This window comes from Lepisma saccharinum, chromosome 11 (genome assembly GCF_977018435.1).
Source record: "Lepisma saccharinum chromosome 11, izLepSacc3.1, whole genome shotgun sequence".
NCBI classification, from domain to species: domain Eukaryota; kingdom Metazoa; phylum Arthropoda; class Insecta; order Zygentoma; family Lepismatidae; genus Lepisma; species Lepisma saccharinum.
Window position 1 is genome coordinate 11076164 of NC_139239.1, and position 25899 is coordinate 11102062.

At 35.6% G+C, this 25899-nt stretch overlaps 1 protein-coding gene across 1 annotated transcript; it reads left to right on the forward strand.

The window, feature by feature from the left end:
- Positions 1-496: 496 nt before the first annotated feature.
- On the forward strand, positions 497-25613 carry LOC145995136 (NADH-quinone oxidoreductase subunit B 2-like). The gene is made up of 6 exons (XM_083131676.1): positions 497-605; positions 9732-9851; positions 12926-13026; positions 17985-18176; positions 23944-24067; positions 25400-25613. Exons 1-6 carry the CDS (start codon positions 596-598, stop codon positions 25495-25497), a joined length of 645 nt encoding a protein of 214 aa, XP_082987802.1. The 5' UTR covers positions 497-595; the 3' UTR covers positions 25498-25613.
- The last annotated feature ends 286 nt before the right edge of the window (positions 25614-25899 follow it).

The following is a 25899-nucleotide window of genomic DNA, read 5'->3' on the forward strand; positions in this document are numbered from 1 at the left end:
AGAAAGTATCGGAACGCTAATGGTACGGAACACGATAGTGTTTTGTCGTTTCGAGCAATCTGCGAGTCCTTGCGCATGGCGTTCGTCTTCTGTCTTTTCCCCAACGGTGCTGCCGTCGGTGGTCGCGAGGAAACGACCTTCCAGTGCCGCCATACTGTCAACCATTTTTAACCCGCAGCTGTAACATCTTGTAGTAGTATGTCTATGATCATCACTTCCGGTGCTAGTCCTGTCCTATGTGGAAAAAGAAATTTCGCCGTCCGGTCGAGTATCAGAGTTGCCAGCTGCGCAATGCAAAATGGAGTCGTCTTGAAATTTGCATTTCTTAGCGGGCAACCAATTTTAATTTCACTGTAGTGAAGAAAATGTTTTGTGTTTCGCTTTATCTTGTACTACGAAGTACCAATTAACATGGATTTTGTGACTAATGTGTACAATAAATTTAATCATTTACAACATAACAAAAAAATATGCATCCTAGAGTTAATTTGTTTGAGTTAGCAACACTGTCTGTAATGTGAACTTCACATTCAGCACAACCACGAAAAACAAGAAAAGTTTTGTTGATTGTGGATTGCCATCACAAGATATAAGAATGATTCCATGTAAGGGTTTTTCGTAGTGATAATATAATTGATCTTGGTAGCTAGATATTTGCTTACTCCGTATTTAACGTCCAGATGTAATTACCTGAAAATAATTTCACTATTCTGATTCTGAAATAGCACAATTCTAATTTCATTTGCTATTTAACGTCTGCTTCTAAGTTAATCGTCGTGACAATAATTACTGCAATATGAAATGAATAACAATTTCATGATAACGTACTTCTCTGTGTTTTTTTTTGGTACCTTTGACCCTCTATACCCCCTGGAGAGAGTGAAATATTTTACATGGTTTATGAACATTTTCTTGTTCATGAACGTTTTCAGTTGATTTTAGCTCTCGGAAATGTGTTCTTGTGAAGTAAAGTACGTCTGTTACCTTAGCGTCTTACTTTACCGTGTAGCAGAACAGCCCGAAGGCTTCGCGCAAGTGAATATAGCTAGCACCCAAAACGACTTTCCACAACAGCAGCTATAATTTTACGTAGTTAGATTAGGATTGGTACTAATAGTTATTTTCGACGTGTTCTTTCACTATTTTAGTGTGCATACAAGCAGTTTTTACTAACAAAAAGCGGCGAAAATACTGTGAAATTGCCGGTTTTAACTTACGTGGGCCATTCTTTGGGATCAAGTATCTCCGTTATTTGTGCTTTCCAAAAGCTGGAACCACTTTTACATTTCGTAAAACATTGAAGTCTGTCGATTAAAAGAAAATTCGACGTAATTCTCGAGGGGGTACAGTGGGTAAACAGCCCCATTTTAACTATGCTTGCCTAACCTAACCTTGTCGTGAATGGTTCGTGGGGCAAACATGTTTTCCACCTTTATGCAAGATGCCATTTCCTCACATGCAAATCAACGCTCGGTAAGGCTCTACTTTACGTCCTTTTCCTAAGGAATACGTGTCATATCGTTGGAAAGGTTATTGTATAAGGAATTCAACAACGTAAATCCCAAAGCGAGGAAATATTACCTGGAGGAGGAAATCGATAAAAACCGATGTTGTCCGGATATGCGTAATTGAACGTACTGAGGAAATTTTTCGATGATGAAGCACATATTTAGGGGTGAAATGAGTGCTAATGGAACCTAACCTAACCTCGTCCCCGTGAATGATTCGTGGTGCTATCATGAATGGTTCATGGGGCTACCCATGCATGGTTTTTGGAGTTAACGTGAATGTTTTATGGGGCTACCTGTGCATGGTTTTTGGAGCTGATTTGAATGGTTTGTGGGGCTACCTGTGCATGATTTTTGGGGCTGAAGTGAATGGTTTGTGGGCCTATCGTGAATGGTTCGTGGGGCTACCCGTGAATGGTAAGTGCGGCTATCGTGAACAGAAAGTGTAAAAAGAAAAAGGTACTTACCTGAAGAGATGTCGGCTGTCTGCAAGCACGGTTTTGAATGATGCACTTAATTATTACTGGGGATAAACGTATTTTACACTAACTACAAGTTTTTGGAACCTGTTCTTATTCACGCACCGCAAACGCAATGAAGCAATCACCACGCAGAATGCAAACGTGCAAAGCACACACATTAACAATGCGGACACAAAGACGAACCTGCACTTGAGCAACGTTGGTAGAAAGACTGTTGTGCGGAAAGGAAGACATCTTCATATCGTTTGCATGTTAGTGTATGAAGAATCATAGCGGTAATTGACAAGGTAATTTTGCAATTTCTAGATGTGACCGCCAATTTTTAACTGCAGATTCGTGATTACGAGGCCAAAATTAGTGAGTATGCCGAATTTGAAAGTAATCTGAGATACTTCCGGTATTGTCAATTTATACCTTTTTTTTCCAATACAACTAACTTTTTTCGAATCTAAACAGTGCTCATTACTTTGAGGAAGGTTCACATTTTTTTCTGCTAGGAGAATTTGAAAAATAATAATAATAAAACAATTGGAACCATTACCCTTATTCTAAAATCATCATTAGCCTGTGGTGTTTATAATTATGGGGGGAAGTGTATACTTTGGATGGACACCAATAAGTGAGAAACAGTTTGTTTCTTTGTACATAAATTTAGGAGTCTCTTACATTGGTAGCTAAGAGTCGTATTAAGTTAATTTCACACTTATTTTCAATCTTCAAAACACTGTATTTATTATCCTTTACATACAACCAGCAAAAATTAAGCTTTATTTGGTACACAAAAGACATAGTAACATGAGCCAACAGTTTCGTTGATTCACAGTCAGATCATTAGTAAGTCTGCTGGTGACCTGCATACTCCCTGATAAGAAAGTGGGTAATGGTTCCGATTGTTTTATTATTTCTTCTAGCACAAAGACTAATTATCGTATAATTTGGGAAATCATTGTCACATGAAATTTGAACCTTCCTTAAAGTAATGAGCACTGTTTGGACTCGAGAAAAAATTTATTCATGTTGAAAAATACAACTTAAAAATTAGGTTACGCAAGCATGCGCACTTCCCATGGACAAGATATTCTCCGTCGACAAGCGACAGTAAATATCGTAGATGTAAATCGGAACCTTAGTAGAATGTATTTACAGACTTTATTTTAATGCTAAGAGAACTACCTTACAGCCATTCTTTTGTAACGGATGTGACACGTACACAACGTGAAAGTATTAAAAAATACACTAATTAAGATTTGTATCCATTTTAATTATTGAGAAAGGTTGTACTCACTGAAATGTACAGTCACAAAAATTGTCATGCCAAATACTCAACTGTATTTGATTTTATCTGATATGAAAGAGGTGTAACGGACGTGACGTGAAAAACACCCTGTAATGAACATAGGGTTGGGTTTTCCATAGTTTCTGTTAATTGGTAATTAACTGGTAAATATAGTAAAGTTAATATATGCTCTTTTAAGACTATAAAGTATGACCTGTTAAAAGTTTCGATGTCTTATTGAAAAATGTTTTAACTTTGTAACGGACGTGACAAAGGATTTGTAACGGACGTGACAAAAAAGTGCATCATTTATAATGACAGTTTTTATTTGAAAAAAAAACCACTAATATTATGTAATACAATCTTGTACATAACAATAATATAGTTATACATAGTTGCAAAAGTTTAATACTACAATTCTAGTGAATTAACATTAATTAATATAAAAGAAACAGGTCTGGAAAAGAGATTAGGCTACATTCTGCTAGTTATGGACTAATTCTGATTTAATAAGCACGTTGAGTAACAAAAAAGACATTACACCTTTGTGGACACTTGGTCTATAGACTATTTATGTTTTTCTCAGCACAGGTCGTAAATTATCACTTTTCTGTGTCTCAACATACTTCATTCAACACTTCCTTGTTAGTTTTTGGGAAAACAGGCTGCTACCTTAGACAGTGTTTCAGTCATAAAAATTTGCATGCTTAATGCAAACACACACTGTGTGAGGCATATCACTAACCGGGAGCACATGTTTTGGACGTAAGCTATAAAACTTACTTTTTGAAATTTGGTCATGTGGATACAGCAGTTTATATTCTTCATAGGCCTCGCCAATACCCATTACCATGTGTCTCAGTTGGTATAAACTGCATTTACCAGTGATAGGGTCTTTCACTGATTTCACGTCTCTTTTCCCAGATGCTTGACGACTTATTTCATTGCACTGGAGAAACTCATTCACCCTTTTAAGACAATCTGATTGAATCTTTCTTGGTCCAGTTTTCTTAGCATTCACAATATCCTTTTTTAATTCTGAACCTAAGTCTTCTCTTACCAGTTTTCTAAATATTGCAACCTTCTTAGTAGGACTGTTAGGTAATGCATTTTTTATTCTCTTTACTGCTTTGCCATTTGTTCTTGGACTTTTGTATGAACCGAGCTCACTCTGACCACCATTTTGAATCACCTTCTTTCTTGCTCTATACAACCGCTGTCGTTCTTTATCTTTCTGCCTTTTTTCAGCTAACAGTTTTTTATCTTTGGTCAATTCATTTTTTTCCTTCTCTCTTACTTTCCTCTTCCTCAATTTATCTTTCTCCAAATAAGCCTTTCATTGCTCTTGATTCTTTTTTCTCTCTTCTCTACATTTAGCCATTCTTGTCTTGTTGGGAGTGGGAGCCATAATCTGAAACAAAACAATAAATTTAGAGCCAAATAACCTAAAAATAAATTTAGGGCCAAACAACCTAAAAGTAACATTTAACATAAACATTTGTTGCAATGTTGAACATTTATATTATTGTCATGCCTTTGCTAATAAGTTTCTGTTAGAATTGTGAAAAAACATCTTGAAGTTGCTCAGCTCCAGCTGGTTTTGTTTCAAATAGATTTTAAACATAATAAAAGGTTGTTTTATTATCAAAACATGTTAAAAATAGGTACTATTGCTTTTCATTAACAGTTTAATACCATTTTGAAGTATGTGGAAAGTTTTATTTCTTTGTAGCATAATGGAATCTGAAGCTCTGCTATTAGTTGCACATGGTGTTTATATCTGAGTGTTGTTAATTCAGCCTCATTAGTTCTTGTATCCTTATTTATTAAACAACTTATAGTTTTGAGTATATAATTGCATTTTAATTTATAGAAATATTTTTTAGGTTAGGTAGGCCTACCTATTTTATGAGACATTTTAGTCCTATCTTGTATGGTCTGAAAACTGAATTAAATCTTATCTCCCATCAACAAATAAATTTTGAATTACATAAATAAAGAAAATTTAGTTCTACTGTTACAGAAATATGAAAATCAGGCCAGAAATATGGACCCTGCTCTAAAAGTAATTAAATGAGAGGAAAATAAATATGAAAAACAAGCAAGAAATATAGTATTTTTTTTGTCACGTCCGTTACACTAAAGTTTGTCACGTCCGTTACAGGATTTTCACAGGTAATGCTATTTTATACAAAACAGAAAACACTAGAAATCAATAAACAATACACATACCCCCACTTCTACCAAGAGTCACTTACATCACATTATTAGGGTTGGTGTGATATAAACTTATTCATGTTTTTTGTAACAGACGTCACATTTGTTCTTCCCCTTCTTAATAAACAAATAAACAGCTTAATACTTACATAAATCAATAACTCTTGAGTGTAAACAATACTCCAGACATCAATATTTCTTCATATAACTCAGAAGAACAGCTCACTGGATGATTTGATTATGTTCAGCTGTTTACAAAGCAGCTGATTTTAACTAACAACTGATCACATCTCAGTGTTCCAACTTCAATGTAAGGAAATGTGATGAAAAATAAAATGAAATAAGAAATAAATGCTTGAAATAGTTATTCTGGATTATTTGCTGCTTAGCTATGCAGTTTATATGATATTTTAAACAGTTTTCAATTTTCGCTATGAGGTGTATGTTATAAAAGAATGGCTGCTTAGTAGAATGTATTTACAGACTTTATTTTAATGCTAAGAGAACTACCTTAGTAGAATGTATTTGCAGACTTTATTTTAATGCTAAGAGAACCAAACCTAACCTCCCTAAGCTAACCACGAAAGCATGTATTGAACAAAATCTTAAGTAATCGCTATAGCTCTGCAGTATGTCTTAACAGACATACAACGAAATCGAACCATGTAAAAATTGCATTCGTAGCATGATGAAATCGGAATAAAACAAAAGGAACTTGGGCCAGAAAGGGGAATACTTTGTATGTTTTATGAAGATTATGTTGTATACAAACTTGCCGTGATTATTGTAGTGAAGTAGCAAGTGGTTTGTGTGATACTGTTTTTGCATGCAAGTCATGTGTCAAGCTAATGTTTCTTCTGTTTGCACAACAATATTCTGCATGCAAAGAAATTGCAAGGAGTACCTCTCTGACCTACCTAACTTACAATTATTGCAATTACATTTACTTCTTGTCATAACAATGCTTCTGTGTGTAAGTTGGGGAGGTCATATTTAGTATTTTCAGCATCCCCTTTTTACTACAGGTTCAATTCTCTTCTCATTTCTGCAACTTTGTTAAAGTCCACGTTATGCTCAGATGAACCAATTGGACTTAAAGTTTGAAGAGTGATCCAAGCCACTATGCATTGTGCCTCCATTCGGAATCAAGCACACAATTCCTTGATTACAAGGCAAGAACATAAGTCACTACACTATTGGTGACCCCAAATTATTTGTATAGATGAGCTACATGGTAGAGCATTTAGAGTAGGCCATGATCACGAGAGACTCCACATATTCAGAAATATTTGAGATGATGCTTAGTGTTTGTTACATGATATGTCATGATTAGGGGCAGATTTATATGCACTAAAAATGCCAAAATATGCACTATAAATTTTAAAAAATTGTCATATGCTTTATGATTGCACCAATATCCTCTCAATTTCTGGGGCATACCACTGCGTGCATACTTCGAAGATTTGAAGCAATTTCCGCTTGTAGGCACATACTTCGAGCGTAGTTCACTAATATAATTGCTAAACATGGATAGTGAAAAATATTGCATTTGTGTTATTTGTATTTCTATGGATAAAGATTGTTTACAAAGCAGGAAATGACTAGTTGTTAGAACTTATTATTATTATTATTTTGCCTCAAATAACAGGATCATCATGCACTAGATCTTAACAGGTAAACAACAATGAAAGTAAAATTTTCATTACATTTTACATGCAAAATTTATAATAGCAATTAATAATGTTCCACAGATATCCACAACAACTAGTCTTAGGCAGTCAAAAAATATTGTTGAATACATTGTTGCACAGAGTTTATAAAGCCATGAAATCTGTGTTCTTTTCTAGGGAATACATGGACAACAGACCGAAAAGATGTCTATTTTTTTCAATTTTGGATAAATGATTGTATTCTGAAGTCCAAACAATTACCAGAAATTCGAAGAATTCAAACCCCGGCCACGTTATTTCCCTGCCCCTATTCACAGCTCAGAGCAATTATTTTGTCAAAATCCTGTTTTCCCGCTGGCTGCTTAGAGAGGAGGGATTCTAAGGTTGCAGCTTCTTGCTCAAACAGAGAGTGACGGTAGGCCTAATTGGCTGCTTGTTCGCAAGTTACTTCATAGCATACGTGGCTCATAGTAGACTTGACATTAAATAACTGTAGCATTAGAAGTAACCACATCATCGTCTCTTATGTATTGATGAAATGTTTACTATAGCACAAACACATTTCTTCATTTTTACAGAAGAAACTACTTATGGAAATGAGTTTCTATAGCATTGTACAAGTTCCTTAAGGATAAAAAACTGACCAAAAATGATTTTTTTTTACTATGTATTTATTTGTTTAACTATGTTTGCCTAACCAAACCTAACCTAACACTACGTGAATGGTTTGTGGGGCTATCGTGAATGGTCAGTGTGGCTATCTTGAATGGTTAAAACTAGAAACACTGCATACCATAAACAGAAAAAAAAGATAGCCACACTCACCATTCACGCAGTGTTAGGTTCGGTTAGGTTAGGCAAACATAGTTTAAAAAAATTGTTTTTGGTCAGTTTTTCATCCTTAAGGAACTTATACAATGCTATAGAAACTCATCGTAGGTAGTTTCTTCTGTAAAAATGAAGAAATGTGTTTGTGCTATAATAAATATTTACCCAAATTTTTAACTATCGTCCTTCTACAGTAAGCATGGAGTGGATGTAAACAGATGCACATGGCATTGATTATTTCCGATGGCACCTGTTCCAGAAGATACTAAAGTATTTTTCAATCTCAGAAGTAAGGAATCAAGTCCGAGCTTTACAAGTCACGTGCTTTTTTTTACATTTACTTCATTCTTAACACTGAATATCACACACTGTAGTACTTCCAATATTTTCAGGTTGTGAGAGGAGGTTCCAGTAAATTCTGTGGAAACATAAGCATGTTTATGTAGCGCCCCCCCATTAGTTGAACATTTGCGACCAGAAGAGAAATTCACTCTTTATCCCCAACTCAAACAAGTATCACTCAGACAGCCACTCAGATTTTATGAAGATAACGTGTCAAGAGCTAACCTACTAATACTACCACCCTGCTATCACTCGAGCCTGGAACTATGACTCATTTCTTTTTCAGATGTTGCTGGTTGGTGGGAGGGGGGGGGGGGTTCTTTACTACAACTGTAGTTTCCAGTTACTGGATGACCTTGATTCAACTTGGGCGATGTAGGTTACTCTTGACACACAGGACAATAAAATGGAAGGCGCACACTTGAAATCAATGATTGCAAAAAATAATGCACATTAAGCTCAACTATGCATTATGAAACTTTACCAGAGTATTCCCAGTCAAGGGAAATGAATGAATCTGTTTAAAGCATATTAATTTTCTCTAAGGAAAAAAATCTGCCCCTAGTCATGATATATTTTATCCCATATTATTTTATAGCAAAATATATTTTTTGCATTTGTTAATAATAATAATATATCTATTTAGTGGGTGAGGTTCAGTGTATGCTGTTCTCCCAACTAACCCTTGTCGGAATACAGTCTATAGTTGACACACATTTCCTACAAACAGTATATAGGTATATCCAATAAGAAAAAAGTGTAGGTGGTAGAGTGCTTTATGCCCAAGCATGTGCATTGTTAAGTGTGGGACTGGACAGATTCATCCCTTGATATCCAGAAAAATGTATTGCAATATAAATAAATATTCAAGGATTGAAATCTGTCATATGAAGATAAGAAGAGGCCCTTGGCTGATTGTCCTGCTTGAGAATGACATTGATTTTTTTAAATCAATAGATCTTGGTGTGTTTCAGGGCATGGAGATCACAAATGACAGGGATATTTGATTCCAAAGTGTGTTCCATTTAATTAAAAAATAATAAAATTTTCCTCGTAAAACCCAATACATGCACACTCAAATAAATTTTCCACTCTTTAACGATAGCTTCGTTTCTAATCTGGTTTCATAAGTTTTTAGTCCTTCATGTTTGAGTTACTTTATTTTATACAATAATTATATTTATTGTAAATTTATTGATGGTTTAAAGCGAGTCAAATGTGGTAAATTATTTTAATGTGTTCTCTGAAATTGTGTTTCTTTTCAACCTGAAACAAGTTTACATTTGTCCTTCAATTCTTCAGTGATTTACTTTATCTCTGATAGCATTTATGGTATATATGCGAGATTCTCAGTGTTGTAACACTTGTCTGTTTTGAGCTGAAGCTAATGGTGATTTTCATTTAACAGTAAAGCCTGCTCTTACTCAGAGCCATCTGATTACTGCACCTCTTTCATCTCTGCTGCGAGCTGGAACTATAAATTTAGTGAATTTGAGAAGAGCTGCTTCTGCTCAACCTGAAACAAAAGGTAATTCCTATGATTTGTGATAGAATTCATTGTATGAGAACCAGAGGAACGTAACTCCAAAAATGCAGTTTCCAATTTTGTTTAACGTGTTGCCTCTGAAGAGCTCTATTTGGAGTGAGATCAATATATCTCCACTTCTAATCCTTAGCAGTGTGGTGGAATCACGTATCTCCAATTTACTGACTCTTTTTAAGAGTTAGACAATTATCCTAAGAATATGTTATTTCCTCTCCTGCAAATATGATAAATTGGAGGTATGTCCCACTAGTTCTCACACAACGATTGTAGCACACATTATATGCATAGTGTAACTGCCAAACAGTATATCTGCCATTGTGTAAAGTTATTATGTGACCTGGCTGCAATAGAACTTTGTTGCAGTTTGGGTAGATACATAATATCACCACTGTCTCCTAAAGTTTGGTGTTGAGATCTAGCCTGTGTATGGGTGTTCCTTTGTGAATATCCCTTTATCAGTTCATTCAATCCAATCAACACTCTTCTTCATCATCACAATTGACCAGAAAGTGCTGGAAATCAACAGAAGATAAAAAAAAAAAATATACAAAACAAATCACTTGCATCTCCTGGAAAAAGATGTACTTTTGTAACACCAAGGAAACAACAATTACTAGGCAGGCAAAAGTAAATTACTACAGAGATATGGTGAACTAGACCACTAGCAATAACAACTGCAAATGGAAGGTTATCAATGAGATCACGGGTAGAGAATAAAAAACTACAATTAATCATTTACTAGTCGACAATGTCCTCCTAACGAGCCCGTCCGACATAGCTCATTACTTAAATATTAATTTTTCTAATATATGCAAAGCATCGGCGCACATTAATCCTCGCAATTCGAACATAACTATTCTAAGAAAAGACCCCAATTCAGCTGTTGTCCAACAAATTGAAGAGTTCACATTAAAATCTGTTACGGTCGATGAAGTTTTGGCAATTGTAAATAAATTAAACGTAAAAAAGGCAGGAGGTTCGGACGGCATTCCCAACAGCGTTCTGGTGGTTTTGGCCCCACTTATAGCGGAGCCCCTCGCAGACATAATAAACACGTCCTTCAAACGTGGCCAATTTCCAACGAGCTGGAAGCAATGCATAATAACCCCAATTCACAAATCTGGATCTCCTACCCTAGCGTGTAACTACAGGCCGATTTCCTTAACCTCAACATTAAGCCGAGTTATGGAAAAAGTAATAGAGAAGCAACTGACAACTTTCCTGGAAGCCAACAATGTGATGTCTGATCGACAGTATGGATTCAGGAAGGATGTATCCTCGGAATTGTTATTACTTAGTTTAATTAATGAATGGCACGAGACACTGGACAAAAAAAGCAATTCCCTAGTTGGATTAATTTCCCTGGACGTATGCAAAGCCTTCGATACCGTTGATCACAATTTGCTAATAGAAAAATTAAAGAACAGATTTGGTTTCAATAGCAAAACAATTCTCTGGATGGAAAGTTTTCTCGCAAATAGAAAAATATCAACGAAAGTAGGATGTTCACTTTCCACGGAGCAGTCAGTGTCTGCAGGCATTCCACAAGGCTCTATACTTGGCCTAAAATCATTCAACCTATTTATTGACGATATCACACTAATAAATTCAGATTTATCGATTACTCTGTACGCAGATGACTGCCTTCTCGTCCATGTTGGAGATATGTACCAGGATGTAAAGGAGAAAATGGAAAACTCATTCCCCAAAGTATTAACGTGGTACAACATGAACAACCTGAAACTTAACGTTGCAAAGAGGAAGGCCATGGTGCTTCACACCGGTAAGGGAATCCCGGCTAACACGATAGATATTACCCTTAATGACGCCAGAGTACCTTTGAGCAATCATTTAAAATATCTCGGAATCATTATCGACCATCAGCTAAATTTTAATTATCAAATAAATAACTATATTCGTAGAATCTATCACCATATTTACATATTTCGAAAAATTCGTAAATATCTTAATAGAAGTCTGAGTAGACATTTCTACCTTTCATTTATTCGTCCCGTATTCGATTATGGTGCTAGTCTTATTTTTGGCGGTAACATAACTCATCTGAAGAAACTTGAAACTATCCAAAACAATTGCTTAAGAATCATACACATGCACCCCCAAGAATATAATTCCCAACAATTGCACAAGATTTACAATATACCTACAGTCACTTCGAGAATACATTACATCTACTTGAATAAGGTATTCCATAGCATACATAACAAATCATCTCCATTGCATCATAGGATTAAGCTCTGCTCAGAGTTCAGCACCCGAAACACCAGATCGTCCTTACCTAGAGACCTTGTAATCCCCAAACCCAACAAAAGCAGATTTGGTCAGAAGTCTTTCTCGTACTTAGCAGCGGTAACCTGGAATTCACTCCCGACAAAGATCAAACTCAGTACCAGCAAAGCGCAGTTCTGTCATCTTCTACGTTCACATGTCTATAAATTCTAACTCCAGTAATATTATTTTCAGTGCTTACCCCCCCCCCCCCTTTCCTCACCATCCCCACCCACACACATATATTTTAAAATTTTCATCCCTGTACTTCGAACAGCAATTCCATACACACTCATATCCAAACTCACACACCTTTAAATTTTCTTTTCTTCTAAATGTGTATAACTCTCAAACTTTCTTTATTTCATTGCTACTATAGAACACTATATATACTAATGTAAATTCATCACATTTTCCTTAGATGTAGCTTTTGCATATTTTTTTTTACTATATAGGGCATCAAGTCATTATTTGTATTAATTTTGTTCAAAATGAAATGTTGTATGGCTTAATTGTAACCCTATGGAAATAATAAATAATAATAATAATAAATAATATTACAGAAGGAACAGTAAGAGCTTAGTTAACTTGAATTACACATTAAATTCAGACAATTTTAATTTGTTAATATTTATGTAACAATCATAGCTAATAACTGAAAATGTATTTGATCTGAGTAGAATGGTCATTGACTTTTATGGTTTTGGTATAGAAGTAGTTAATGCTAAATTCTCATTTGAAGTTTGCTAAATTAATTTATGACTTTACAGAAATTGTGCGCAGGAAGGGTTATTCTCCATTTCAAGATACAAGCAACTGGGCAGAATATGCTGTTGCAAGACTAGATGATCTAATGAACTGGGGTAGAAAGGTGAGTACCAATCGAGAAGAAAGGAAAATATAAAACATTTCAATGTTAAGATAGTTGAAAATTTATTTTTCATTGTTATGGAAAACATGACTTATTGTCATTAATATTATTTCAGTGTGTGTGTGTTTGAGCATTAAGAACCTTTGAATAAATATTGAAATTGGTGTGCATTTGATGAAATATGTAAAGAAGTCAAGAAAGGTAAGAACTTTAAAAGAAAAACTATTTTTATTGTCTGCCTATAGTTTATCCTATCTTTGAAATGTGGAGCTTGGTATGTAAAAACATGCAAATACAAAGGCAGCCCAGACATTGTTAAAGATATTTTGGTGTATAAAAACTGGAAACAACTGTCCAATATCATTATGATGTGGGTTAATATTTCTCAAATTACCATCATCTGAAAGAAAGAAGAAACAAGCAATTAACTGAAATTTGTAGAGAGAATGCTAGCGATTATTTTTTTTATAAATATTGCTTACAAGGACAAGAAGTATTTTTTTATGTATTATGATTAATGTTATTGTAACAACTAGGACACAGGTCCATGACTATTTGCAAACAAGAATGCATGCCTTTTTATTCAATATTTTTTACAATGCAGGCTGCTTAGGAAAATGTATTTATAGCAATTTTTACTGATGTAAATTCATATTATCCTGCCCCTGTGGTGGAGTGGTTAGCACATCATGCAAACATCACCACGGGTCTCAGGTTGTCTCAGCCTGAGCATGGATGTTTGTGAGTGTCCATTCATCAATTTCATCATACCGTCACTCATCCCAATCTTCGCAAATTAGCCAAAAGTGTAACAAAAGGCAAAGTAAAACAAAGCAAATCAATCAATCAGTCATATTATCAGATAAGTGTGACACGTTCTTTTAGTCACAAGAACACGGTTTAACTAAGGGACCAAATAATTAGTTCACATGAAGACTCGAAAGCATTCACGTGATGCCCCTCAGGGTATTGGGTAATATATCTCTATTAGTTTGTCAAATGAAAATCAAAGTTAAGTTCTCACTAAGAGAAAGGAAGTATATTTTACTTCTTTGCAAACTAAATACTTATGTGCCCAACATAAGATCCATTTCACTCAAACAAATTTAACTTCTGATAATTCAACTTGATCACTCTATTCAAGAAACTCCAAGCCGGAACTCCAAATACAAGACCAAACACAATCGTAATTTTCATGGTAGCAGCCCTTAACAAGATAAGTATATACAGGTCAGTCACTATCCTGACATTATCAGTGATGGGTAAATTACAGAAATTAAGATTAATAACAATAAACATTTTTACGAGAAAAATAATTATAAACAATAAATATTTGTAGAAGATGAAGGTAATCAATAACAATAAATATTGGTCCAAGGAGAAAGGACGTGTCAAGTGTACCACATATAAACTACCAAAATATTTGCAAAAGTATGAAGCATTTATACAAAACGAGTAATTTTCTAATAAGACTATAAGAGCTACATTACCTGTAGTTATTATTCATAATTAATTGTTTTTACTTTTAATCACTTTACTGGTTTTTTATAAACACCAACATTTCAGAGATTGTAACTGCATCTATCGTGTACATATTTAGTCCCTAAACACAGGATGTGTTTGATTTTTAGGGAAACCGGTCAACATGAGTGGATTAACTGGGAGAGTTATTTAGTGGTGGCGAAAACTCTGCCTTATCTAGTACGAGGGTCACTATTTATATTTTGAGCCTAATAATGAAAAAACAGGAATTTGGCATTGAAAACTGCTTTATTGTTTTTCGAAGTATTCTCCTTTATGGTCAATACACTTTTGCATTCGTTCGAACCATTTGTCAAAGCAGTTTTTCCAATCTTCTTGAGACACCTCCATAATATGGTTTTTGAACGCATCAACGGCATCTTCCGCCGACAAAAATCGTTGTCCATGCAATTTATTCTTGACATTCGGGAACAAGAAGAAGTCATTGGGTGCCAAATCAGGACTGTACGGCAGATGACCCATCAATTCGATTTTTTGACTGTTCATAAAGTCGGTTGTTAGACGAGATGTGTGACAGCTGGCATTGTCTTGATGAAGAATGATCCGACAGCGTTTGTTTGTTTTCCGTATTTGACCGAAGACCTCTGGCAAACAAATTGTTGTGTACCATTCAGAGTTGACCGTTCTACGTTCCTCTAAAGGCAGTTGCCACATGACCAGTTTTCCCGAAAAAACAGGCAACTATTTGTTTCGATGTGCTTCGAGCGCGAACAACTTTTGTTGGATTGGGTTCATCTTGAAACACCCATACAGTCGACTGCTGTTTACGTTCCGGCTCATATGCATATATCCATGATTCGTCACCTGTTACAATCTTATATACGTCTTTTGAAGCACCACGATTGTATTTATTGAGCATTTGTTTGCACCAATTGACGCGAGCGTCTTTTTGAGTTTTTGTCAAATTGTGTGGGATCCAACGAGAACATACCTTTCTCACAGCTAAATGATCATGTAATATTTTATATATGCTGGTGGAACTAATGCCTATGGTTGCCTCAATCTTACATGTAACAGTATGTCACATGACGGTCTTGCAGTATTAGGTTTTGCACAGCATCAATGTTTTCTTGAACAACAACTGATTTTGGACAACCTTCGCGAATCTCGTCGGTGAGCGAATGGCGGCCACGATTAAATTCATTATACCAGCATTTCACAGTGGCAAAGGATGGGGCTTCATCACCAAATGTGGAAGTAAGTTGATCGATGCACTGTTGTCTTGATAATCCACGTCGAAAATCGTTAAAAATCATCGCACGAAAATGTTCACGAGTTAATTCCATTTTATTGTTGTCGCGCAATCTCCAAGGCAACATAAACAACACAAATCAAGCTATTGACAAAACATTTGAAGTATGTTATGGTCAATAATGCCAGACGATTCGGTGCAAACGTCAAATAGCTCCTAACTTCAATCAGTGTTGCCAAGGCTCAAAATATGAATAGTGAACCTTGTATTCTGGGCAGGTAGAGCTTCCTTAGCATTTCATATTAATTTTGCTTTTACCTGTACTTACTCTAATACTAGGTTTGGAGAGAGCAGGGAAAATTATACACTAAGCAAATAGTGTGTTTTAAATGTCGTGCAGGATTCTAAAAACCTATAACTTTTAAAGTAATGAAATATTGTTTGTTACATGGAAGAAACTTTAAAATTAATGTTTGATGTGGCTTGGTTCATCATCAGATCTACAGCTGGGCACCATTCACGTCCAAACACACTTACAATCTTCTTTTGAATCCAAGAATTGGATTCTGATGGTGCTCGTCTGGAATGTTGTGAATCATATCACGTATCTTAAATTTTAGGTCACCAAGATCTGTTAAGTTTCTGTTCATACATCCGGGTCTTGACATGTCCCCACAACCAGTAATCACAAGGTGATGTGTGCACCACACATTGGACTTGGGTTATCCCGCTTATGTGTCTTGAACTCATGTAGATTCTCAAACACCCCCAAAGAAAAAATAATTAAGAAATCTATTCACTTTTCTTGAAACATGGAACATAATGAGAAACTGATGGTCATCTCCACTATAAACCATTAAATTGAGTTAACATTAATTCACAAAATTGCTTCCTCGTGTCACAGTCCTCTACTATAAGATCGTGCACAAATCTCAACTTGTAAGGCCTGCCTTTCAGTTTCTTGCATAAGATACTGTGTAACGCAGACCTCACCACTCCCAGTTCCAAAGATCTTTCTTTAAGAGATTTCATTGGACTCCGTTGCACACTCTCTTGCGCTGCATCCACCACATCGTCACTCGTTCTTGGCCTCCCACTATGTGGCAAATCTGCTACTCTTCCCTTAGCCTTAAACTTTTCATACTATCTCTGGATACTTGTCTCCCCTGGACATGTTTTTCCAAACGTTGTTTGGAACCTTCTCTGCACCAAATCACAAAATTTTAACTAGGCAAGCCATAACATGCACTGAGCCATCGACATCATCTTGGAATCGCACATGATCACCTGCACACACGCCTTTCAGCAGTGTGGGCAGAACAAAGTTGTAAATTTTTGTGTCAAGGTTGCTACTCACCGGGAATTCTCGGAATTATGCCTGAATTATTGGCTCTGGGAATTCTGCGTGAACTTTTCTCTGTGGCAACTTTTATTAATCCAAATCCTATTGAATTTATACATATTTATAAATGCCCTGAAGCATTTTTTTTTACAGTTTAGCTTCTATTTTTATCGAAGAAGGAAATGAAATCTGCATGGAAAATAAAGCAGAATTCTCCCATCCGTTTACTTTGTTAGTGTCCTTTGCAGAACAATCTGTATGAGAGACAGAAGATTATTGCAAGGTATCTTGAAGTTGATTAGGTAAATTTGAGTTTGAAATTCATGTACAATGAACAATTTTAGTAGATCTGTATATCCCGCAACATTTGTCACTTATGTTTGTAGATATATTTCGAGTCTGAGTGTGTGAAATGGCAAATGTAAACTCAGCACCTTAAATTACATATTTTAAATATATATACTGCTTAATTGAATGGAATTAGAATTTTTGGATACATTGGAATTACACAGACCCTTTATATTGATAATATATGTGTGGCGAGATTCGATAATACATAAGGTTGAAATAGAGAAATCGTCTGCTTGTACTCTTGAATTGTGGAAAGTTCACTTTGAAAACCGAATACTTGAATTTTATCATGGTCCTGAGTAGCCACCCTGTCTGTGTAAAAAAAAAAAAACAATAATATTTCGTTGTAATAAACCTATTACTTTAAAGTTATAGCTTTTTAGAATCCTGCAAGACTTTTAAAACACACTTTATACTAGATTGTGTACAGTTTGTTCTTTGTAAGTGCTGAGTGTTAAAGAATTTTCTTGAAGCTCATGTTTCCTAACGTATGTGAGATAATTCCTCATGGAGAGCTTTATTTACTTTCAGGGTTCAATATGGCCCCTGACTTTTGGTTTGGCCTGCTGTGCAGTCGAGATGATGCACATTGCTGCCCCACGATATGACATGGATAGGTTTGGTGTAGTGTTTCGAGCCTCACCCAGACAAGCTGATTGTATAATTGTTGCTGGTACGCTCACTAACAAAATGGCACCAGCTCTTCGGAAGATTTATGATCAGGTATATATTTGTTTAAATGCATTTGACGTTTTTTTAGGCATACTTGTTCCTTTTGTATAAGTTCCAAATGTTTCCCTCATCTTGCTTGTTTTAACCATTAGCAGGTGAGAGCCTCTCAGAACAATAGGGACTTTTCAAGTGCACGCTTTTCAAACTTGTACAATGTACAAAAGAATTGTAGCAAGAGAAGTATACTCTGTCTTGGGAATCTGTGGAGCAAGGCCGAGCATAATGGCAGAAAGGGGGAGAAAGTGAGTGGGTGGAGCAAAGCAGTGCATGCTGCTGCAAACGGCTGTCAGTTGCAGCTGCATTTTTTTCTTTCTGTGAACTCACTTGTCCACTCATGCTTTCATTGGTCAAGCCCTCTTGAGTCTTACTTGCGCAGACGACTTGCTTTCATTAATTTGCTCCACAGACTCCTGGAACAAAGTGTATTTAGACATGTAATCAGTTTTATATTTTTGCAGAATGACAGGACACTTGGTGAAGTTGAAATTTATGCAGTGACGTGTACTGAGGAGTAGCTAGTCTTATCAGAGATAGATCAATGAATCTCACATCTCTAGTTACTTACATGAAATTTAGAAGATTTCGTACTTCCGCGTTGCACAATTTAATAGTTCAATCAAACTATTAAATTGTGCAACGCGGAAGTACAAAATCTTCTAAATTTCACGTAAGTAATTTTAAACCGCGTTTACCGCAACCACCATGAAATCTCTAGTTATTTTCAAATCACAATATTTATTGTCTTGTTGAAGCCACAGTTCACATACAACACTTATTTTTTCACGCGTTTCTCGTCCCTCTGTGAGATCAGTGGGCAAAGCCGTAAGGAACCATTCTAGCTGACTTTTCATCCACCTCACTAGTTCCAGGTAGAGACAGCCACTGGAAGGGAAAGGGAAGATTTGTGCCTCTACCTCCCTTTCCCCCCGCTGCATTGGTTGAAAGGTCTTGGTTTAGGGTACCCTAGTCTTATCTCTAATAGGAACAGATAGGGGTTTGGTTTCCCTATGATTCTTTTGTAAATCCTCTTAAAGACCTCGGGGGGGGGGGGGGGGAGAATTTCTGCAGTACTTAACATTCTCTGTATTTACACCACAACTTTATGCACGTTGTATAATATGTATGTATAGTGTGGGATGTAAGAATATATTTTTATTGTTTATGAAATTGGAATGTATTATGTGCAGACAAAAATACTTGTAAATGTTATGCTTTATTTTATTTTTTTTAAATATGGAGATATAATGATTAAATAACAAATATTTGCTCACGCTCTCTCTCTTCCTCTCATCTAAGTAGTGTTTTATTTAAATATACTATTCTCTTGGCCTCCAAATAATAATAAAGAGAAGGTGGTTAGCTAAACGGTCATAAATACGGATGTATTTATTTGGGCAAGAGAACATGCGTTCTTATTGTTGTTGTTTGTTTAGTGTATTTTACTTCGCTTTTCTGCCACATTTGGTTATCGCAAAAATGAGTGATGATATGATGAAATTGATGAAGGGATCTCGGAAAGAACATCCATGTCCAAGCCGGAATTCAAACCCATGACGAAGCCGAATTCTTGTTCCTGTGTTGTACTCTGCAGTGAATAATGAAATAATTTGGAATGAAAACTGTATCCCAGAACTTAAGAAGGATCTACAAAGAAAGAATGTATTTTGTTACCAGTTTATCCCCCTTTAATATATTGAATTTTTGCCACATCTTATCCCATTTTTTTCTATATCGATTTTATTTATTCACCATAAAAAGTAGCTAATGAGCTTATGGAAGTCATGAGGGACAATCATGAACAGAGAACTCCGCACTCCTGATTTTGCAGTGCCCTGCAGATGCACTGGGAAGAAATTATTTGTATTTTTTAAATGTTGCTCGTCCATCTCTTTACCTAATTTCTGCCATGAGGATGAATGTAATTTCAATTGAACAGGTGAAGGGTCGATACAAGAGAAACACTCATGCACAGGTGAGGCCTCAAACCCGGATCCTTCAGTAACGACATCGTGAGATGGAGGAATTAGGGAAATCTAGTAAAGCATTTTTTTCTTTCAAAAAACATTAATCATATATAAAGATGGTGTTTCAAAAATCCAATTGAAAAATTCCACTGAGGAAAAATGCAGTTTGCTTTACTGATACCCACGTATCTGATTGTTTACAGTTTTTCTCTTGTCTTTGTTATCAGCAAACGTCCTTGGGGGAGTGGTTATCACAGCATGCTATGACAGCATGGTGTCCGGGTTGGAACCCAGCCCTGGGCAAGGAGTTTCTTTGTGTGTCCCCCTTCATCAATTTTATTGTATATCTTCATGATTAACCAAATGTTGGAAGAAGCTACGCTAAGAAACAAAAATCAAATCAAATCATTAACTAATTGTTTGATTTGGTTTATTTTACTTCGCTTTTATACCACTTATGTCTAATAGTGAAGATGATATGATAAAGTTGATGAAAGGACACACAAACAACACCCATGGCCATGTTGCGATTCCTGGCTTTGTAGTCAAATCAAATGTTTTTTTGATTTTGGAAAGGGCGGAGTTACATCTACTTTTATTAGTAGTCATTCCTCAATTTGCAATATATTCCCACTTTTGATGTTCTTTTTTTTTAGGAATACTGGGCCCTAAAGGGAAGGGCGTTGACACCCATCAACGCTAACACCCCTTGGGCGTGCCACCCCAAGTGTCAAAAGTCACAACACGTTTCTGAATTTCTATTTTTGCTTCCCAATCATGAAAGTTTAAAAAGAAGAAGAAAATCAAATTTTTACACAAACATTTGTATATGGCATGTACAATAGACCAAAGTTAACAAAAAATGTATTATGTAGCAGTGGTATATTCCAACCATGCTAAGTCACACTGAAAATAGGGAGTCATTTCTTGGGGAAAAGAATAAAATAAAAATGTGTAAGAAAAGCATTGTAGCCATCGTACAGGATGGAGGGTGGGTGGGGATTAAAGGTAGCCAGCATGGACATCACCAGAAATTTTCTTGCGGTGCCAGGCCAGTGATAAAACTAGAAATAATAATAATAATTATTATTATTTTAAGTTATAACTGCTATAAACTAATAAATTTTGATCCATTGCATTCCAAAGTTATTAGATCCTTGGGGAGACTTTTCCACTCGATCCACCATATGAGCAAATATCCACCACAGCTGTTCATTATTATTATTTTACATTGCACACAGTTTGGTACAGTACTGAAATAATTAGTTATTATATTCTGTTATTATTATCGTAATCAAGTGGCGCAACCAGAGGGTGGCATTGCCCCCCCCCCCCAACCTTGGAAGGAAATCAATTTAGTGGGGAAGGGGGTAAACTTTTACGACCAAGGGCAGGCACCTTCAGGGGGCACAGAGGGAATATTGCCCCATCAATTTCAAATTTTATGCAAATAAAAATCAATTTTATAAAATTTTCTTCCTCGCTTCGCTCGCAATTCCTCCTTTTCTTACTGTTATCAAGTTCCGTGCCGTAGCTAGGTGGTGCCAAACGATGTAAATGAAAAAAGTTGTAAAAGAGAGAATGTTAACCTTGGAGGGAAGCCAATTCTAGTGGGGGGGGGGGAGGCAAACATTGAAATGAAGAAAAGCAAGGCTAACAGAATCTAAGAGTAGCAGGACAAAAAGATACTCGAGATGGAATTAGTTTTCATATGTTTCTTGCATTTTTCTTACAGAGTGCCAAGAGTACCAGCTGGGGCACAGATAGGCAATTGACCCCCTCGATTTCAAATTTTATGTAAATAAAAATATATTTCGTAAAATTTTCTTGCTTGCATCGCTCGCATTCTGTGCTTTTCTTACAGTCTCATCATGGAGCCATAGCTAGAAGGCGGCAGGAGTCAGACTTGGGCACCAATGATCTAAACAAAAGAAATTGTAAAAGAGAGAATGCCATGGCACCCCGTGAAATTATTTACACCCTATTAAAACAATATTGTTTTAAGTTTGCAAAAATTCGATCTGAAATTTTTCTATAATGCATTGTAAATTACTAGAGAGAGAGAAGTAAGACCAAATGTGTACTTCAGACTGTCGTTCATAAACAGTTTTGTTTTAAAAGTATGAACAATCGTTTGGAGGAAATGGAGCACACACATGTGAGAGACAATTTATATCAGTCTTGCTGTTGGTTTATGAGGTGGATGAATTGATTATGTAATGTATTTAAATAATACATATGTATTAAAGAAACATTGAAAACGTGCACAATTTTGTGTTACCATTTTTCATGCGTATTTTCTTATTTTACGTTGCTCCATGTTGCATATGTGTAAAACATACGTTTTACATAAAAGTTACACATGTCATATGTACAAAAGGAATTATATTCGTCATTTTTGTCTTTCAAAAATACAGTTTGTGTGCTTGTTAGCTAATGTGAAATTGAACGTGTTGAAAAAATACCAGAAGAAATGACAATAATAATAATAATAGTTATGACATTATTATTATTATTAATTTGCTTCTTGTTCCACTTTTGGCTAATTTTCGAAGATGGGTATGAGATTGATGAATGGACACTGACAAACATCCATGCCCAGGCCAGGATTCGAACCCGGGACCCCTGGCATCATAGCACAATGTGCTAACTACTCTGCCACAGGGGCCAGCTATTATTATTATTATTATTGGCACATTTATCATCCTGGTACTCCTGGCACTCCCCCCCCCCTCGAAAAAAATTGTGTTTGCGGCCCTGTCGTAATCCCATCCTTGTGATCTAATTTAGTGTGAATGAAAGTGTGCATCACATTTTTATTTGTTATTTATATTTTCATGAAGCAGTTTTTAAAAATTATTTCAGGCTGTTGAGTTGGAATCATTGCTAACTCGTGTGGTATTAAAAACTTGTAAGAACAGTTACTATAGAAGAATTCGGTGAAAAGTAATCTTCGACACATGTGGAAACCTATCACCAATCTACCAATCCTTCCTGAGGTAAAATTCCATCTTTCTTTATCCATACGTTTTCACCTTATTTGTTGCTTTGGAATGAATTCCTCACACTTAGTTACATACTATTACAATGATATTGCTAGGCTTCCAAAAGTTCAGTATTCGAATATGTGTACTATAAAGTTGTGCTTTAGCAGCCATGCAAGAGTAGATGTTGTTAAGGTTTAGGTGATCCTGTATCTTGCTGGTAGTGTTATTTAAGCATTGTAACAGTGTAATGGTCTTCAGATTCATTGTGAATGTTATTCCATATCAGTTATACAGTATCAGTGTTTTGCTTTAAAATATCTGTAAATTTACACATGAGATAATCACAATAATGATGTAACAGCTATTTATTCATCATGGAATTAATAATAGGTGCACATTTCATAATACCCAGTTTTAACTCAAGACAAAAGTTAGTCGGTATTTTGTGTCTTCTCAAGAAATTGGTCGTTTTAATAAATAATTTGAATCTTATATTTTCTGATACCAATATATTGGCAATACCTCATGTGTAGTTATTATGTGTTATTTCTTTGTGCATATGGCTTCTGTATGTATTGATGTAGAGCACCAGAATGACATCACAATCATTGACATAGTGGAAACGTAGTCACCTTGCAATCAAGGTGTTGCAGGTTCGATACCTAGTATAGACACATACTTGTTTGGATCTCACTTTAAACTATAGATTCTCTCCTGATTAGCAAGACATCACAAATAATCAAGACGTACACAGAGCATTTTATTATATATTTTTCTCGGTATTTTACTACAGTATTTGTTTTGTAGATGCCTGAGCCACGTTGGGTGATATCTATGGGAAGCTGTGCAAATGGAGGTGGCTACTATCACTATTCTTATTCTGTGGTCAGAGGCTGTGATAGGATAATACCTGTGGATATTTATGTGCCTGGTAAGTCCAAGAATATAATTCTCATAACTTTAATTACAACAATACCTCATAAATCTTCTCATCTCCATAAATTTAGGTTTTGTAGGTAGTCTCTTGATGCCTTATCCTGTGCGGAAGTTTGATTATTTCATGACTATGTGTTTCTGGTGTATGTGTCATGTGAGTCATTTGCTACGAGGTGTGCCGCTGTGTCTTGTTTATTTGGATTCCCTTTTTTAAGTTCATGTTAATATGTGGAACAGTGCAACAGATTGGTGGCAATGTTTTAATCAGCTCTTATGAGAGAGCAGTGCTGTGTTCATTTCTTTGTAAATGCTACATGCCAGGATACAATTTAATTTGAAGCTTTTTTGTATCTTTAATTCCTTGTTTGTTTTGATAAGTATTAATTCGTGTATTTATGTTCGCACTGTTTCTAAGGCCTCCTCAATGGTGTAGTGGTAACAATGTTGCTTTGTTAACAAGTGATCCAAGGTTCAGTACCCTGTGGAAGCACCTAATACATTTATAAGATGTAGATACAGTCCCATTAGCCTATTTGTGCATAAACTACTCAAAACAAACAAAAGAAAACCTCATTGTACTTGAATTTCTTGTTGTCACTCTCATTGATTCATAACAAATTAATTTTTCATGTAATGTAAGAATGTAACCTTGGTAATTTGTGTATGTTACTTATCTCCACCCTTAGTTAATTGCAATTTTTTTTTACAAAAGCATCATTTGTATTTTCATTAAATGACGGGCCTAACTAGATAAGATAATACAAACACTGAACTTTTACTACAACAACTTTTTCCCACCTTGTTCCCTTCGATGTAGTCCCTTCTTCTGTCAACATACAGCTTCGGATTTTTCTGGAATGGCACAACCCCTTTTTAGATTTTCCTATCTCATCTGTAATTCCGTTCAAGGTTTTCATCAATCTGGGAAAGAGAAAATATCTGCTGGTTCCATGTCTGGAGAGTAAACTGGGTGCAGGTGACACTGCAAGTGGCTTGTTTTCTGTCAGATTTTCAGATCAGGAGTGATGCACAAGTCAGAGCCTTGTCTTTGTACACTGGCCAGGTTTGATTTCCCTTAAACTCTGAGCCTGTCCTGAGGTAATAACTTTGATATTTTATCAATATGATCATTCTATAAGTTCTACATGAAAATAGTTCATCTCTGAAGGCTAGACATCTGAAATTTAAACATTCCTGAATCTGTTGGTTGCTCAGTTTATTGACAATGAGAGAAACTGTGAGTTGTCATGAGATTGAGATGAAATTGCTCTAATTGTCTTTGATTGTAGATTGAGCATTAAACTTGCATATTTTTTTTATTTTCAAGGTTGTCCACCAACAGCCGAGGCACTTTTGTATGGAGTTCTGCAACTTCAAAAGAAAGTGAAAAGAATGAAAACTGTGCAAATGTGGTACAGAAAATAACTTATTGTAGTAGACATAATCTTATACATTTTTTAGGATGTATATTGTACATAAATATGAGAATGATGTGATTGTAATTATTTAGCTGTGAAAATAAAGTTATGGTGAGTAACCTGTGTGTTCCCTTTACATTCAAACAGAACATCTAAACAAAAACAGTTCGGCTGAGTCTGGAAGACCCATGACAGTATAATAAATATTTGACCTTTCAATTAATTTTATTAATATGGATTTGTGACATTTTGAATGAATAGTTGTATCAGAATTTATATTTTAATTTAATTTATAAATTAAAATTAAAATGAACAAGAGGGATGTTTTTAAGGACGACTCTTTCGTAAGGCACACAATTGTCAAACTCTCTCCTCCCTGGACTGTTTTGCAGACTAATGAGGCTCTGGC

Coding starts and splice junctions, on each gene's coding strand:
- LOC145995136 (XM_083131676.1), top strand. Junction 9,852..12,925: donor TGCTCAACCTGAAACAAAAG/GTAATTCCTATG, acceptor ATGACTTTACAG/AAATTGTGCGCAGGAAGGGT. Junction 18,177..23,943: donor TTCGGAAGATTTATGATCAG/GTATATATTTGT, acceptor TTTGTTTTGTAG/ATGCCTGAGCCACGTTGGGT.